Source organism: Pseudorca crassidens, chromosome 10 (assembly GCF_039906515.1).
Source record: "Pseudorca crassidens isolate mPseCra1 chromosome 10, mPseCra1.hap1, whole genome shotgun sequence".
Taxonomy (NCBI): domain Eukaryota; kingdom Metazoa; phylum Chordata; class Mammalia; order Artiodactyla; family Delphinidae; genus Pseudorca; species Pseudorca crassidens.
The window spans coordinates 4467533-4484519 of NC_090305.1; the positions used below are offsets into that span (position 1 = coordinate 4467533).

At 46.3% G+C, this 16987-nt stretch overlaps 1 protein-coding gene across 1 annotated transcript in view; it reads left to right on the top strand.

Annotated features, from left to right (window-relative positions):
- The first annotated feature begins 1029 nt into the window (after positions 1-1029).
- Positions 1030-16987, top strand: part of LY86 (lymphocyte antigen 86) — a 49338-nt gene continuing 33380 nt past the window's right edge. The window contains exon 1 of the mRNA XM_067751913.1: positions 1030-1209. Within this exon, the coding sequence (XP_067608014.1) occupies positions 1083-1209 (127 nt within the window). The 5' untranslated portion in view covers positions 1030-1082. The remainder of the gene's footprint in view (positions 1210-16987) is intronic.

Genomic DNA, 16987 nt, shown 5'->3' on the forward strand with positions numbered 1-16987 from the left:
CGCTTATTACAAAAACAAGTTTGGAAAGGCCTTTAATTCTTATTTAAGCCATGGGCAGAAATCGTGAACTTACCCAGGGCGCTCAGAGAAACGCTTTTCCTCCCGAGGGAAATAGTGTTTTCTGTTGCTTCTAAAATCTGCCGGCCCTGGTCCTGACTCTGGTTCTCTTAAACTACGGTGGAGCTGGGGCTGGGGGTGGGGAATCAGGGTTGAGAAACTTTGCCGACACGATGCAGGACCGCAGAGGAAGGGGGATAGAGAGACAGATTCTTGGCTTTGAAAAGGAAGTGGGACATGACATTAATAATCCTGCCACTGACCAAAACAGGTCTTCAAAGGGAGGCCCTCACTTCCCCGTCCTTCCCCACCCTTCCCACCAAGCTGAGCCCAGAAATAGAACCCAGCTCGCTTCTCAGGGCTCTTCTCTCCACCTCGTCTCCAGAGACCACAGCTACTGCCCCCAGAGCACTGCCCTGTCCTCCCGGCTGCACAGTCGCTTCTGAAATCTTAATCCTGGAGCTGAAGCCAGAGAAAAGCGCCAACAAGGCAAAAGCCTAATTCCAGATCCCACATGTCCTTCTGCAGCCCCCCAAATGCCAAAGGCTGCTGGCCGGCCCCAGCCAGGCCCCTGGGCCACAGCCCACATCAGAGGCCCCTGGGAACAGGGGACCCAGTGATGGAAAGCCTGTGGAGGCCTGTGGTTTCGCTTTCCTGAGTTCTCTGCCCCACCCGGGGGGCAGGGCTGTAAGGAGGGTGGGGCAGGAAGGAGGGCTCTTTGGGGGCCCAGTTGTAAGGTCCTGCATCACTTGCTAGCCCCTCTCTTTGAAAGCAGAAAGTCAAACATTAGCCACCCCAGACCCAGACGAGCCTGACCCGTTGGTTCAAGCGCCAAAGGTTCTGGGGAACAGCATTCAGAGGCCTCAGCTAACTGCCTTTTGCTTCTCAGAGTGGTTCCCCAAGGAGCATCAAATTTGAGAAGTGAAACTGAACATGTCACCCCTTTATGAGAGGAGGGGGAGCACCCTGAGGGCTCTTTCTCTTGGGCCAGTTATTCTTCTGTTGGTCACACACAGGACCTCGCCATGCAGGTGCTCATGGCCGCCTTTCTTGTCTGGACTCTGCTGTCTCCCCAGGGCCGTGGCGGGGAAGCCTGGCCCACACACACGGCCTGCAGGGATGAGAGCTTGCAAGTCCTCTACCAGAGCTGCGGTAAGCGCTTTCTGAATGTCCATTTCTGTTCATGGGGAAATTAAGGCCCACAGATGTGAGCTGCTGGAGTGTTTTGTTGGGGTGGGGGAAGGGTGAGGGGGACAGTGGCCAAACAGGTCTGCGAGGACCCCTGGGAGCCCTGGGCAGAAGCAGCGATCGGCCAGGAGAGAGCTTAAGAGTATGGCAAGAGGAACAGAAAAAGACAGTGAGAGTCTAGATACAGCAATTCATTAACATCACAGAGCCCGAAAAAGGACAGACTGACCGGGGAGTCTACCAAACAGTGAAACATCGCCAGTTCAAGATCAGGAAGAGATGCTTCTGTCGCCTCCCTCGATTGTAAACCCGGGACACCTTGCCAAGTTATTTCATTTGCAAGTTGAGTGAAAAGGTCATTTACGCCAAAGGAGAACACTCCTGTCCTCCTGATGACACTCCCAGAGCTTCTATCAGAGCAGCAACATCATTCATTCATTCAACAAACACTTATCTGGCAGCTGCCGATGCCAGGATTTTCTCTAGGGCTGGACATAACAAAAGGGAATGAGCTACGTTACCCTATGGGGCAAACGTAGATACCAGCCAAAATTGCAATCTAATGAATAGAATGCTGGGAACTGCCGTAATCAGTGTCGGAACCGAGGCTTTGGAGTGTATATTCATCTACTGGAGCTGTTAGAACACCACAGACTGGGAGGCTTAAACAGCAGAAGTGTATCGTCTCACAGTTCTGGAAGCTGCAAGTCCAAGATCAAGTGTCGGAAGGGTTGGTTTCTCCTTAGGCCTCTCTCCTTGGCTTGCAGACGGCCGTCTTCTTCTCCTGTCTTTGCTTGGTCTTTGCTCTGTGCCCACATGTTCCTAGTATGTCTGTGTCTCTTCTTATAAGGACATCAGTCATATTGGATCAGGGCCCACAAGTATGACCTCGTTTAACCTTAATCACCCTTTGAAGACCCTTACTCCATATACTGCCATATTTTAAGGTACTGAGGGTTAGGACTTCCACATATGGATGGGGTTGGGGAATTCAGTCCATAAAGGGGGCCTGAGTGGCCAGAAAGCAGCCCAGTCTCAGGATCACAGCTTGAATGAAGATTAGGGGGACTGGCTCATGACATTGTGAAATAGGCCACTTTGGAGGTAGACAGGAGTCAGAATGCTGTTGCACTGTAGGAGGTGGAACAGAGATGCTCTTTAAGCACCCAAGTCGGCTGCATGATAAGCTGAGGAGTAGGGTAGATGTTACACTGAGCAGAAGCTGATCCCTACGGCTGCCACCCAGGGAGCTGCCTCACAGAGGTCCACACTTTACTCTTTTAAAAAGAAGGAACATCGAACATTGAAATGCACACACACATTTTTTTAGCGTAAAAGAGAAGGAATGGCTGGATGCTGGAAGTGTTGATCCCCGGACTCCTGCTCTGCCTGCGGGGATGGGATGCTTTCTGTCTGTTCATTTCAGATGCAGGACCCGAAGCAAGACTCGAGATGAATGCCCTGCTCAGGATTTGTTTTTCCAATTCGCCCTCCCGTGAAGGGTTGCCATGGCTGGTCGATCCCTCAGACCAGCCTGACGCCTGCAGCATTCGTCCAAGCCTGGCAAGCCCCTGCCATGAGAGACGAGAGGAGCAGATGTATAAGGGAAAGAGTGAGAGCTCCTCACCCACCTGCCCAGGGAAGACTCCTCCCTCTGAAGGGGTGGTGGCGCCGTGGGGTCAATGAATGCTGAGCACAAACGCTGCTCCGGGCACTCAGCAAAAGGAATGGCGGAGACGCAGTCCTAGTCCAAGAGTGGTGGGAGGATGAGACAGGCACCAGGGTACAGGCTGTGTGTGAAGGGCTGCAACAGAGGCACAGGTCCGGCACCAGGGGACATGATGGTCGGAGAGGGTGAGATTGGGACCTAAATCCATTGGGGAAAGGTCATCAGCTTGAGTTCAACCTTAAAGGATGATACAAACAGTAATTATAGCATCTCATGTTCATAGAACGCTTACAGGTGCCGGGCACCGCGCTAAGGGCTTTCTAAGAGTTATTCTCATTTACAGATGTGTAAACTGAGGATTAGAGACGTCAGGTAACTTTTCCGAGGCCACAAAGGTAATAGTAGCAGAATTGCATCCCCAGTGGCATAGAAGAGGCGTTAGGTAAATATTTGTGGAATTAAAATAAATGGATCCCAGGCCTGTCTGACTCCAGAGCCTACTCTGAATCACCTGCCGTCTAGAATTTTGTCAGAAGGCAAATGGAGTGGAGGTGGGCAGCGGGAAGGAGCATTGCGGCGGAGAACAGCGTGTGTGAAGTTCGGGAAACGTGCCCAGGATTAGAGTTCACGGAGCTGCAGTAGGGCTGGGACGTGGGGGAGGGGGAGAGATGAGGTGGGAGATGTGGGCAGAGCCCGGGTGTGATGGGTAATTTTAGTGTCCGTTTGACTGGGCCACGGGATGCCCAGATAGCTGCTTAAACTTCATGTCTGCGTGTGTCTGTGAGGGTGTTTCCTGACGAGGTTAACACTGGAATCAGGGGACTGAGTAATGCACATGGTCCGGCGATGTGAGGGGGCCTCAGCCAACCTGCGAGGGCCTGAGTAGAACACAAAGGCAGAGGAAGGTTGAGTTCACTCTCTGCCCAGCTGCAGACCTGGGGCCCTTATCTCCCACTTGCAGCCCTCCTGGTTGTCAGGCTTCAAACGACACCACCAGCCTTCCTGCCCCATCTGCGGGGGGCAGATCGTGAGACTTCTCAGCCTCCATCCTCATGTGAGCTGGCACCTTGTAATAACTCTCTTTCTAGAATAGAGGCCTATATGTAATTCCATTGGTTCTGTTTCTCTGGAGAGCCCTGACTAATACACCAAGAGACCCAGACAAGGTTGGGCTGTGTCCTTTTGGCAATGAGGAAAGGATTGCGTTTTGGCAAGATTCCTCGGGTAAGGGTAGGAGCGTGGATATGAGACTGAAAACTGTTTGAGGCTTCAGGCAGGATTTGTAGCCTAGAGAATCAATCATCCAGGAAAGAAATCATGGGAGATAAATAGCAGAATTTCAACAGGCTTCATGTCAGAAGGAATCTTTGGTGTACATTGAGATCAGCAGAGAGGAAAGCAGTGTCCTGGGAGCTCCTCGAGGGATGGGCCTCCCTCCTCTCTTGAGAGCCTTTGAGCTAGCGGGGACTGAATGGCTGCATACCCCTCCGCAGATGGAGGTGCCGCCTCCGCAGCTGGATTCACAGCGGGGCAGCCCCTCGAGGCCTTCGCACTGATGACACAGACATAGCATGTCCTTCAGTTGTGATGCTTCATCCAGGCCTGGGGTTTAGACATCCCTGGGCACATCAGGGGTCCCGACATGTGCACAGATGTGGGAGGATCAGCTGACAAAGATAAAGGATCTACTGTCTTCTGGGTTTAGCGCGGAAAATCCTTCATTTTTCCTTTCTCTTTTTGTTTTATCATTTTAGTGGGAGGGGGGATTTTCAGCTAGAAACTGTTCTGAATAAGACAACAATCCTCGAGGTGAATGAAAGAATTTCATAATCAGTTATGGGGCTCTGAACGCAGACCAGGAAGTGAGCAAAAGTGTCTGAAAAAGCAGAAGTTCTGCTCTGTCCAACCGTTAGTGCTGCAGCAAAGAAGAGAGGGACAGTCTTCATAAAAGCCAAAGGGGGAACAAACACAGTCAGGGGCTTTCTTTTGTTAAATCATAAGACAATTTCCAGGGCTAGAAAAAGCCCAGGGGCCCCACCCCACATACATGCCCCAAATGTCCACCAATGTGTTTACTGAGGTGCTGCTTCTACCACACAAAGATGTGACGTGGATCACCAAAGTGCACGTGGTCGGAAGATGAACTAGACGGTAGAGGAAGCGGTGGGGTGGGGAGGGGGAGGGGAATAATAAAGCCGGGGGGGTTGGGGAGGTCAGGACAGTTACAACAGAGGGGGCAGCGGCCTGAGGGATAGGAGCTTGGGGTCTGGAATCATTCCAACCCCTAGGCAATACTCTCTGTTTCCTGTCTTTGATTGTAAAGTGGGTTTCCTTGGTGTTTGGTGGCTTTAAAGGAAGTGCGTTGATTCTTTTAGAGTTTTGGAGGCCAGGAGTCCAAAGTCAGTTTCACTTGGTCAAAGGGCACCCTCACTTGGACTCTCCAGGGGAGGATCCTCTCCTTGCTTTGTCCAGCTTCTGCAGCTGCTTCCCTGCATCCTTTGGCCCACAGCCCCCTCCTGCATCTTCAAAGCCGGTAGCATTGCACCTGGCCTCAGCTGTCACATTCCTTCCTTCTTCTGTGTCAAGTCTCCCTCAGCCTCCCTCCTGTGAGGACGCTTGTGATTAGGATAATCTCACGACCTCAGGATCCTTATAGCTTAATCACTTCTGCAAAGTCCTTTTTGCCACTTAAGGTACCATTCACAGGTTCTGGGGATCGGGGCATGGATATCTTTGGGAACAATTATCCAGCACACTACAATAGGGCTAATCATTTTATCGGCATCTCAGGGCTGTGGGAGGATTGAGTGAAAAGGACTGTGTGAACAGTGCTGAGCACATACTATATGCTCAGTAAATCTTTGCTGCTGCTGACTTGTAAGATATTTCACCGTCACAAGAGGTATATTTGACTCTGAGCTCCCCTGAAGCCAGATCAAACAAGGAAATTACACTGTTTACAAAGTCAAACCAGTTTTCAAGGAGATGTCCAGCTTTTCCTGACCCTGGAATAAGCTGTGAGAAGCATTTCTCCCTGGAGCAAGTGGCATCTGGAGAACATCTCTACAAGAGATGCCACAGTGACTCACATCCATGGCTTTTTGTGGTGCCCCTCAGTGTAGACCAGGGGCTCATTACCAAAATGAAACTCAGGATCGATTTTGCAAAAGGCCACAGTAGAACCGTCCTTGAATACAGCACTTGCAGGTCTGGGTTGCTCAAGGGGAATTTGGACACCCATATGAACGGGTGAGCCGCAGGTGCTCCAGGACCCATCCGTAAATACCATTCTTGTGGCCATTCCTGCTGTTATGGGGTTTTTGATAAGGGTTGGAGAGCAGAGATCTAAGTTGTGTTTTCTGGCAAGAGCCTTGAGTGTACACCTCAGTGTTGTCAGTTAACCTGCCTTGACGTCAACCAGGCAGAGAGGAGAGTCATAAAAAGTAAAGGACCTGGGCTTCCCTGGTGGCGCAGTGGTTGGGAGTCTGCCTGCCGATGCAGGGGACACCGGTTCGTGCCCCGGTCCGGGAAGATCCCACATGCCGCGGAGCGGCTGGGCCCGTGAGCCATGGCCGCTGGGCCTGCGCGTCCGGAGCCTGTGCTCCGCAAGTGGAGGGGCCACAACAGTGAGAGACCCGCGTACCACAAAAAAAAAAAAAAAAAAAAATAGTAAAGGACCTGTGACACATGCCCAAATCACTTCATGTCCCCTTTTTGGTTTCTCTGATGCTCACAGTCAACCTGGCCGTTCACTTGGCTCCTGGGGGTCGTCTAGGGCAAAGGTCAGCAAAGGAAGCCCACAGGCCAAATCCCACCTGCTGCCTGTTTTTGAACAGCCCACGAGCTAAGAATGGTTTTTACATTTTTAAATGGCTAAAAAAAAAAAATCAAAAGAAGAATAATATTTGTGACATGTGAAAATTATATGAAATTCACATTTCTGTGTCCACAAATAAAGTGTTTTGGAACTGTGCCACAATGGCACAGTGAGGAGTGTGACAGTGACTGAGGGCCCACACAGCCGAAAATATTAAGTATTTGGCCCTTCATCGAAAAAGTTTGCTGCTCCCTAGTCAAGGTCAGAAAGAACCTCTCAAGCTCTTCACCAGATCAGAGCCTCAAGTCCTGGGTCTTCTGGATGATTCTAGCCATAAAGAAACTCCATGGCCAAGTGAACTTGGCAGCAAAACCACCACGACTGCAAAGGACTTGTAGGATCCCGTTGAGAGAATCGTGGTTGCCATAACAATCTCCTGCTTCTGAATAACGTTTTACAATTTATAAAGTTCTTCCACTTGTAAGGTCTCATTCAGTCCTCATGAATAGCCCTAGGAGGTATGAAGGGTGTGTATTTCCATTTTCCAGATATAAAAACAGAAGCACATATATATTAAATATCTTAACAAAGTAACATACCTGAGCCCTTGATACAAACCAACCTAAGTGACTCCATGCCCGGTGACCTAAAGCTGTTATCGCGGAACTCTAATATGGAGTAAAAGCCATGCCAGCTGACCCCAGAAACATAGCGTGGGGACAGGGAGAAGGCACAGCTGAAAAACGAAGGCTTTGGGTGAAGAGGTGAAAACCCTAAGTACTAGCAAAAGGAGGAGGAAAAAGAGGAGGGGGGAGAGGGAGAGGGAAGGAAGACACAGGGAGAAAGGGGGCTGGGCAGGAGAGAGAGTTGTCTTCTGAGTCAAGGGTGGTTTCCCCCTCCCACCCCTCCCCACCAGTCTCCCCTCTCCGCACAAGTTCCGAGCTGGGCCAGTATGGCTCTTCCCAGGTGTCCACCAGGACCTGTAGCAGCCACAGAAGACAAGGAAACTCACATCTGTGTTTATCAGCCTTGGGTACCAAGTCCTCTTTTGCGGCAAGGTGTCTGGAAATGACACCTCCCAAATTAAAAGAAGCAAATGAAAGGCCATTCTCCTATGGGTGAGAACAACATATTTGACGGCAGAGCCCTCCTGCGCAGATGTCACGCTCACCTCATAGGGAAACCCTATTTCCCTCACACCCGAGAGCAGTTTCCTCTGTGAAGAAGCTGGGGGAAGCCCCATCTCCGGCAGTAAGTTGAGGGCTGTGGGTGGTACCTGTGGGACAGACCAGCCACTTGGGATGTCCTAGGGTCAGGGGATCATGGCATCTGATCGCTGTGATTCAAACTTGCAGCCAACACCGGCTCTCGCCCCTTGAAGGGATCAGCTTGGTCCACTTCTGCCCAACTCAGTTTCACTTTATCTGACCTCCAAAAAGTCCTTAATGACAAAGTCAAAATCAGGTCACATGCGCTTGAATAAGCCATAAGGAGAGTCACACAGGACAATGCATCAGACTCTAAGAATGCGAAGCGACGCTGGCCACATTTCCTTCCGAGCAGAGGGTGAACCGCAATGGCCTGGCTGCAGAGCGGAAGGACTTTGATAAAATATCCTAGGAAAAAAATTGTTTTAAACAGCCTGGAAGGAAAGGGAGGGGGAAAACCTCCTTTCCTCAAAGCCTAATAATTCTTCAGTAAACGGAGCATAAAACAAACAAAAGAAGCAATGACATCAAAAAATAATAATATGAATGGAAAACATCACACGCCACGTAGTCATTTAAAAATACTTTAAAAAATTACACGCAGAAAGCAATTTCTCTGTTTATTTTCCTAGATTAATAGGGATATAAATACTGGGCAATTAAAGAAAAGTAAACAGTCAGAGAAACAAAGATGCGACTTCAAAGGGAAAACTTAGGGCCTGCAGGATTCAACAGCTAGTGGCATTGAGCAGAGTGGGGCCTTTCTACCAAACTTAAAGACAGGAAGTTGATTAAAAAAAAAAAAGAATGTCAACATTGAGATGCAGATTTTGAAAAATGGGAACAGGAAAAAGTCAAAACTGGACAGGAGCTGGAGGGGAAACAGCCCAGCCCACAGATGTGCTTCTGCCAGAGACCCTGTGTTCCTCCCTGTTTCCCTCTGGTTGTTACCATTTATGGCCAAGTCTCCAAGGTGGTGTTACTTCTCCTAAGAGCTTTTTAAGAGATGCTGAGTAACTTACTGAATAGGGACCTATGGAGACAAAAGACCCAAGAGTCTGTGAGTGTAAGAGGCTCTTTCCATCCTCAGGCAAAATCGGAGGGGCAGCTTAGCTCGAGTTTGGGGAGGAGCCTCTTTGGAGAGTTCCGATGGGCGGGGGGGGGGTGGGGGGGACCGTCCTCCAGCTCTGCAGCTATTTTGGTAAAGACTACAACGCAGAGGACACACTGCAAAAGCAGCCGCCAGTGTGAGGTCCTGGGCCGGGCTGCAGACTTAGGCCGGCAGAAGGGGCAGCGCGGGTCCAAAGCAGCTTTTTTCTTAGAGGCCGAGGAAAGCGAAGGAGAGAGCCCCCTTCCCAGCTCCAGCTCTTCTCGCTGGAGCACCTGGCAGAGCCCGGCAGGTACCGGGCTCCCGTCACCCAGGAGCCCCAGGCTGGCAGCGCCCTCAGCATCACTGGTGAGAGCAGTCGGAAGGCACAAAGCAGGGGCGTGCTGGTCAAGCATACAGGTGGGGAGTGGCGGCGGGGGCACCCTCCAAACCTCAACCCTATACAACAGTTCAGGGAAAAGGATAATTGAAAGAAAAGGGCCACCCACCCAGGAACTCTGTGCCATCTGGCTTAGCGTGCGTTCCTTCTCTGGGATGCCTTGTGAAGTGACAGCCCAGGCTCCTGATCTAGTATTTCATTCTGGGGTCCTAGAGTAGCCAGGTGGGCATCCCTGGAAGTACTCTGGGGTCTCCCGGGAAACAAGCGCTATAGAATTCGCGCATGCGTCTGGGTGCGGCCGGGGTGATTCCTGCGCAGTGGGCAATGGGCAAGCCTGTGTCTGCTGGCCTCCTTGTGAGGGATCCAAGAAGGCCGAGTTGTGCCTCCGTGCCTTTTTGAAATTCTGCGCCCGTTTCCCCTGCGGTGCCTCTCCGCTTCCGGAACAGAAGGAAGTAGTAACCAGGCCGGGAGGTAATGGCCAGGAGGAAAATGAAAAAGACCCTTAGCCCAGAAAGCGCTGCTTCCAAGCACAACTTAACAGTGGGAGATTCACACAGGCTGTCTGGGGACCTAGAGTGAGGTCAGTGGGCTCCCTTATTTGAAGCCTGGCATCTCCCCTCTGGCCAGGTGGGAACTGCGCCAGCCCCGGGGACAAATCCAGACGAGAATGATCAGGGTTCCCTCTGCCTGTTCACCGTTAGAATCCTTTCCCGTAGCTGGGAACTTTCTTATTCGGAGGGCTTCTCTGTACGTTTCAGTGCTCAATTTCATGCTTCCCGTACTGAATTAAAAATAGCCCTTTAAACAGTTAAACTCTACTTGCATAATTAATAAATCAAAACTTTGTAAATTTAACAAATTACTTTTATTGCAGGCATATATCCATGGGTCAGAAATTTTTTAATAGAATTCTCTTAAGCATGGAAACAAATACAGCGGATTTCCTTAAATGCTTTAAAATCTTTAAAGGCAGAGGCAAGGCAAGCACAAATTATCGCGGTGATTGTTCCATTTACTATGACCCTTTCCTTAAACTAGTGTCAAAATATCGGTACTATGCACTTAACTTTATTTCTTTATCATCTTTACATTGATGTTTATTCTTCCCTGTATTCTTATTTTTCTTGGAGTTATAAAAATACTTAGTGCAGTATTTTCCTAGCTGTCTAGTATGTTCCAGACAAAAGATGAATACTATCACTCAGACCAGCCAGGACGCAGGTTTTGAGTTACCAATCAGTTGATCCTAGGCCTGGCGGCACCGGGTCAGCAAGTTGAGGTCTCTGTACTTAAACTTGACCTATACATCCTGAAGAGCTTTTCAGCCCCTTGCTTTCACAGGGTTCCCTGTATCCTGCTGCTCTTTCATCAGTTGATGAGTGTTTTGCTGGGTCATTGTGATGCCATCCTGGCATAATTATGCATTAACCCAGCCTGTCAGCATTGCTGGAAACGTACACCTACCACCCTAATGTCAGAAATACAGTGAGAGGGGTCATTTAGAGGAGATGAAGAAAATTGCCAATGGCTCTCGGTTTACTTGAAGCAGTGGTTGAACAGCAAGTATCAAGTGTCCAATTATGTCTGAGGTTTTAGAGCTGGGAGCCAAAATAATGAGCTAGGAGTGTGTAAACACTGCCTGCTCTCGTAGTCTCAGCGGTGCTGGCTTCCTGGGGGAGCGGACCTTCAGAATTCTGGAAAGCGGTGACAGAGAGAAGACCATGGTTCCCTTCCTGCAAAACTCATCATTTCCTTACATCTCACCCATTCCAGAAGCTATAGAGCTCGGCTCAAACGCTCAAATACACTCATGGAAAAGGCAAATTATGAAGGAAGTGGGTCAGTTGTAATTTACAATAGGAAGTTACAGGGACTATAGCTCTCCTCTCATCTCGAGGAGGAAACTACTATTCAGCTCCATCCGATTGCTGTGTGGGATTGTGGGACCTGGGACATCTAACCTTCTATTATACTTTTTCAGAAGAAAAGTTCCTAATCTAGAAGGACAACCTCCTAATTTATGAATACAGCAATTAGCCTAAGTGTTTTTTTTTTTAACATCTTTACTGGAGTATAATTGCTTTACAATGGTGTGTTAGTTTCTGCTATATAACAAAATGAATCAGCTATACATATACATACATCCCTATATCTCCTCCCTCTTGTATCTCCCTCCCACCCTTCCTATCCCACCCCTCTAGGTGGTCACAAAGCACCGAGTTGGTATCCCTGTGCTATGCGGCTGCTTCCCACTAGCTATCTATTTTACATTTGGTAGTGTATATATGTCCATGCTACTCTCTCACTTCGTCCCAGCTTACCCTGCCCCCTCCCCGTGTCCTCAGGTCCACTCTCTATGTCTGCGTCTATATTCCTGTCCTGCCCCTAGGTTCTTCAGAACCGTTTTTTTGTTTGTTTGTTTTTGTTTGTTTGTTTGTTTGTTTTTTAGATTCCATATATATGTGTTAGCATACAGTATTTGTTTTTCTCTTTCTGACTTACTTCACTCTGTATGACAGACTCTAGGTCCATCCACCTCACTACAAATAACTTAATTTCATTTCTTTTCATGGCTGAGTAATATTCCATTGTATATATGTGCCACATCTTCTTTATCCATTCATCTGTCGATGGACACTTATAGCCTAAGTGCTTTTAAACATTGTGCAGGCCAAAAAACACATCTGAAAGCTAGGAGCAAATCAAGCTCTAGCCATTTATGGCCTCTGCTGTAGAGAGGGGAGACTTTAGTCTGGTTATGCCTTTTTTTTTTGCTACCTAGACCCGAATGGCTTCCCTTCCTGGACTCAGAGTATCTCTAAAAAACCATCTTACAGTTCAGTTTTAACAGCACTATCCTCTGTATCAAAGTGACGTCACCACATGGATCCCCAAGATTGCCAAATATGTAAAAGTTAGGTAACCAGTTACTCAATTTGGAATATTCTTGCTGGCCTAAGAATCAAGTATTCAAGTATGTCCAGTCCATGCTATTTCCATCATCATCCAAACACCTGGAACTGCTAGTTAGATTTTGACCCAGATCTGTTGAAATGCTTCTTGCCACCGACAAACTTCACTAAAATGTGTATTTCTAAAAAAAACGCTAGAAAGCAGGAGGCCTAGAATATAAACTACTCTAAAGATGAAACTATTTCTTTGCATTTGTCTTTGAAACCACAACAATTAGTTCCATATACATAGTCAATATTCATTATAAAGTAGAGGAATAAATTTAAGTGTTAAGTTTAGAGTTTCCTGAGAAATGATCAGTGACACAGGAATTGAGTGCAAATTTATTTAAGAAATGATTCTGGGAAGAACCAGAAGAGAGTGAAAAAGTGAGGCAGGGAAGAAAAGGAAGCCAATCCAGGTAACCACTGTGGGCAACTGAAGCCTGGTCCTTCTGGGGACCCCTGGGAGACCCATGAAACATGCCTTATGGTGGTCAGGTCTGAAGGGAGAAGAAATTGGGGCATTGGTCTAGCAACTTCTATCTGTCATGGTTGTTCCTGGGTACATTGACTCCCCAGCACTACTGGCTTGACAGTGTATAGAACAAGCTCACTCCCACACCCAGAGAAAGCCCTCAGGCAGTCATAGGTATCTCCAGGAAGGCTTTGGAGAGAATAAATCCCCTTTGTGCATTGGAACTTCTCATATACACAAAAGCATTCATGAAGAAGACGCTGACAAAAGAGAGACAAAGACAACCCACAAAAAGTGGCCATTGCAGATGGAACGGGCAAGCTTCTGGTCTCCACATCATGAAAAACTGTCTTGCTATAAAACATCTGGGTACAATGTGACACAAATCTTTTTAAATGCATAGGTAAGCTTGCATGAAAGAACGGGATGTTTCCAAGAGCCAGAGCTAAAAGAAAGCAGAGTGGAAAGCCAGCACCGAAGCTATGTCTGTCCTCAGAACAGGTGTTTGACTCCGTGGGCCAGAATGTGGCTTCAATGGCTCTGTGAGAGCCTGGCAACCATGCCCTGTGCTGTGCAAGATGGAAATCAATCCCATCATGAAACAAGGACCGTCAAAGGGTTATAGCCACAATTAAAAGTGGACCAAAAAAAAAACAAAAACACATTCTTCAGCAAAATGGAAGACGAAGAAACTTATCTGACTCTGCTTGGCCTCTGGAAAAAGTAACTCTTCCCTGAGGAGCAGTAACTCCAGACCTGATATCACCACTGGTTTGGGGCTCAAACCTCTATATACAAAAATGTATATTCCCTTCATGATCCAAGCCTAGAAATGAAATTAAAGTGGGTCTTGACTGGGAATACCTGGGACATATTGACAGAAGAAAATGCAAACTTTCTCTGGAGGAATACATACTCTCAATTCAGGTTTCACATGATTTCTGAAGATTGAGCTCAAGATCCAAAATTTAAAAGCACAAGGAAATAAGCCACCATGAGGGAAAGTCAGCAGAAAAACAAAAAGCAAAATTATAGCCTTATATGTATTAGATTTGGAAAATATAAGATACCGAATATAAAACTGAGAACATGTCATTTGTTTAAAGAAATAAAAGAGGGAATCTAAAACATGAGCCAGGAAAAATACAATGTAAAAAAACACATCTGAAAGATTTGAGAAAGAATCAGAGAAGCCCTTAAAATAAAATATTTAATTGTTGAAATAAAAAAATCATGGCTAGGTTAAAACACAGATTTTAAAATAGCTTAGAGAGAACTAATGAACTGGATGAAAGGTCTGGAGATATGACTCAAAATGCGTCATGGAGAAATCGAGAGATATGAGCTACAGCTATAAAACAAAACAGAGATAATAGGGAAAAGGCAATTTCTGAAGAAAAGTACTGGGATTTCCTGGAATTAATGAAAGACATGAATCTTCAAATTCAGTAAACACAACAATTCCCATGTGGGATTCATAAAAAGAATTCCACAACTAGACCCATCGGAGTAAAACCACAAATTAACAAAGGAAAAAAAAATAACTGGTATAAATATATAGCAAGAGAAATCATGTAGCAAAAAATTATATTTAGACTGATAGCAGATTTTAATATAGCAACAGCAATATAATCAGAGAAAAGAGAAAACAGCAATCGACTTCAACTTCTCTATTTAACTAATTACCACTCAAAAATAAGAGGAAATTAAAGACTTTTTTTGACAAACAAAATCTGGAGTTTGCCACCAAAAGACTTACAGTAATGGAACTTTCTAAGGCAGGGGTCCCCAAGCCCCCAGGCCGTGGACCACTACTAGTCCATAGCCTCTTAGGAACCGGCCCACAAAGCAGGAGGTGAGTGGCGGGTGAGCAAGCGAAGCTTCATCTGCTGCTCCCCATCACTAGCATTACCGCCTGAACCATCACCCTCCCACCCCCACTCCCCCCACCCCCGCACCCCATCTGTGGAAAAATTGTCTTCCACAAAACCGGTCCCTGGTGCCAAAAAGGTTGGGGGCCACTGTTCTAAGGGATACTTCAGAAAGAAATAAAATGTTCCCAGAAATAAGTTCTGAAATGCAAGATGGAATGGGAGAAAAGAATTAATACATTAAAAGAAACAATGAATGATAATAATATCTAATTTGAAACAGGAATGTATTTGTTTCCTATTGTTGCATAATGAATTACCCTAAAATTTAGCAGTTTAAAACAACAACCATTATTATCCCACAGTTTTTAATGGCTGAATAACTTACATATATATAACTATAATAAAATGTTTATCCATTCATCCATCAATGGACATTTAGATTGTTTCCGTGTCTTGACTATTGTAAATAATACTGCTGTGAACATGGGGGTGCAGATATCTTTCCGAGTTAATGTTTGTGTTTCCTTTGGATCTATTCCCAGAAGTGGAATTGCTAAATCATATGGTAGTTCTATTTTTAATTTTTTGAGGATCTACCAGATTGAATTTTAAAAATAAGCTCTCTGCTCTTTAAAGAAATGTACCTAAAATACAAATCTACAGTGAACATCACACTTAATGGTGAAACATTGGAAACATTCCCTTTAAAACCAAGAACCAGACAAGAGCACCCACCATGACCAGTTATATTGAGCATGACACTGAAGGCCCTCACCAGCACAGTAAATAAAATGTTTAAGGATTTGAAAAGAGGATACAAAATATTATTATATGCATACAATATGACTGTCAACATAGAAAAACCTAATTAAAATTTATTGGAATTAATGGGAGTTGAACTAACAATTTATTTTGAAATCAGTGTATTATATTATTCCAAAAGATAGCTAGCATACGTAGCTTTGGTTAATTCACTCTCACAGATGTAGAATATATCATTATTTGCATAGACTAAAATTATATACATTCTCCTTTTTTTTAATCTTTTTTTTAAACTTATTTATTTTAGTTATTTATTTTTGGATCTGTTGGGTCTTCGTTGCTGAGCATGGGCTTTCTCTAGCTGAGGCGAGCAGGGGCTACTCTTTGTTGTGGTGCATGGGCTCCTCATTCCGGTGGCTTCTCTTGTTGTGAAGCATGGGCTCTAGGTGCACGGGCTTCAGTAGTTGCAGCATGCAGGCTCAGCAGTTGTGGCTTGCGGGCTCTAGAGCCAGGCTCAGTAGTTGTGGTGCACAGGCTTAACTGCTCTGCGGCATTTCGGATCTTCCCGGAGCAGGGATTGAACCCGTGCCCCCTGCATTGGCAGGCAGATTCTTAACCACTGCACCACCAGGGAAGCCCCTATACATTCTCCTTTTAATAAATATTTAGGTTGCCTCCAATTTTTCACAATTACAAACGGTTGTGAGCATCTATTATTTATGTCTCCTTATGTCAGAAAATGCTTCCCAACCCAGGACTTTTCTTTCCATTTCTCTGAGGCTTAATTAAGCCTAGGCAAAGGTATGTAGAAGAATTTCTCTAGTTTAACCAGTTTTGTCTAGTAATGTTTCCATACAATAACAGTTTTTAAATGCTATGTTCTGAAAACACATGAACAGATGGCAAAAAAAAAAAAAAAAAGGCTGAACGATATCCAAATGGTTCCAATGATGGCGTGAAGGAGATGGGTGAGGTGTTGAGTCAGGTCTGCTTGAAACTTTGCAGTGATCAGCTCACATGCTGCACTGAACTTGTGTGCAGGTCATTGGGGCAGGTAGTCTGTGGTTATTCAGTAAGTGCGTGACTCATTTATTAATCTGAAGTCAGGTTTCCATCTTATTTTTCATGTCAGTTTGCAATCTTCCAACAGAATTATTTTTATATTTTTAGCAAAAGTATTTTTAATCCTCTAAACAGGAGGAAACTAATAGGATTGTGTTGATTCAGGAAGCAGAGAAATGAGTCCTTTTCTTAATTAGTAATTTATTTTGCTGGCAGAGGATCCAAACTAAAGGCAGCTGGTTCTTTTCTCCTCCAGTATCGACCAGTGAGTGCTTGTAGACCTATGTCATTCCTGTCACGGGATTCTGTTCCTGGGTGGTCCATGCCACACAATGAGAAACATCCTTCTCCTTCCCATCAGGGAGAGCTCTACTGCAAAGCTGGGACATCCAGCAGATTCATTCTGGTTCCATCTCCTAATGTGAGACATGCAA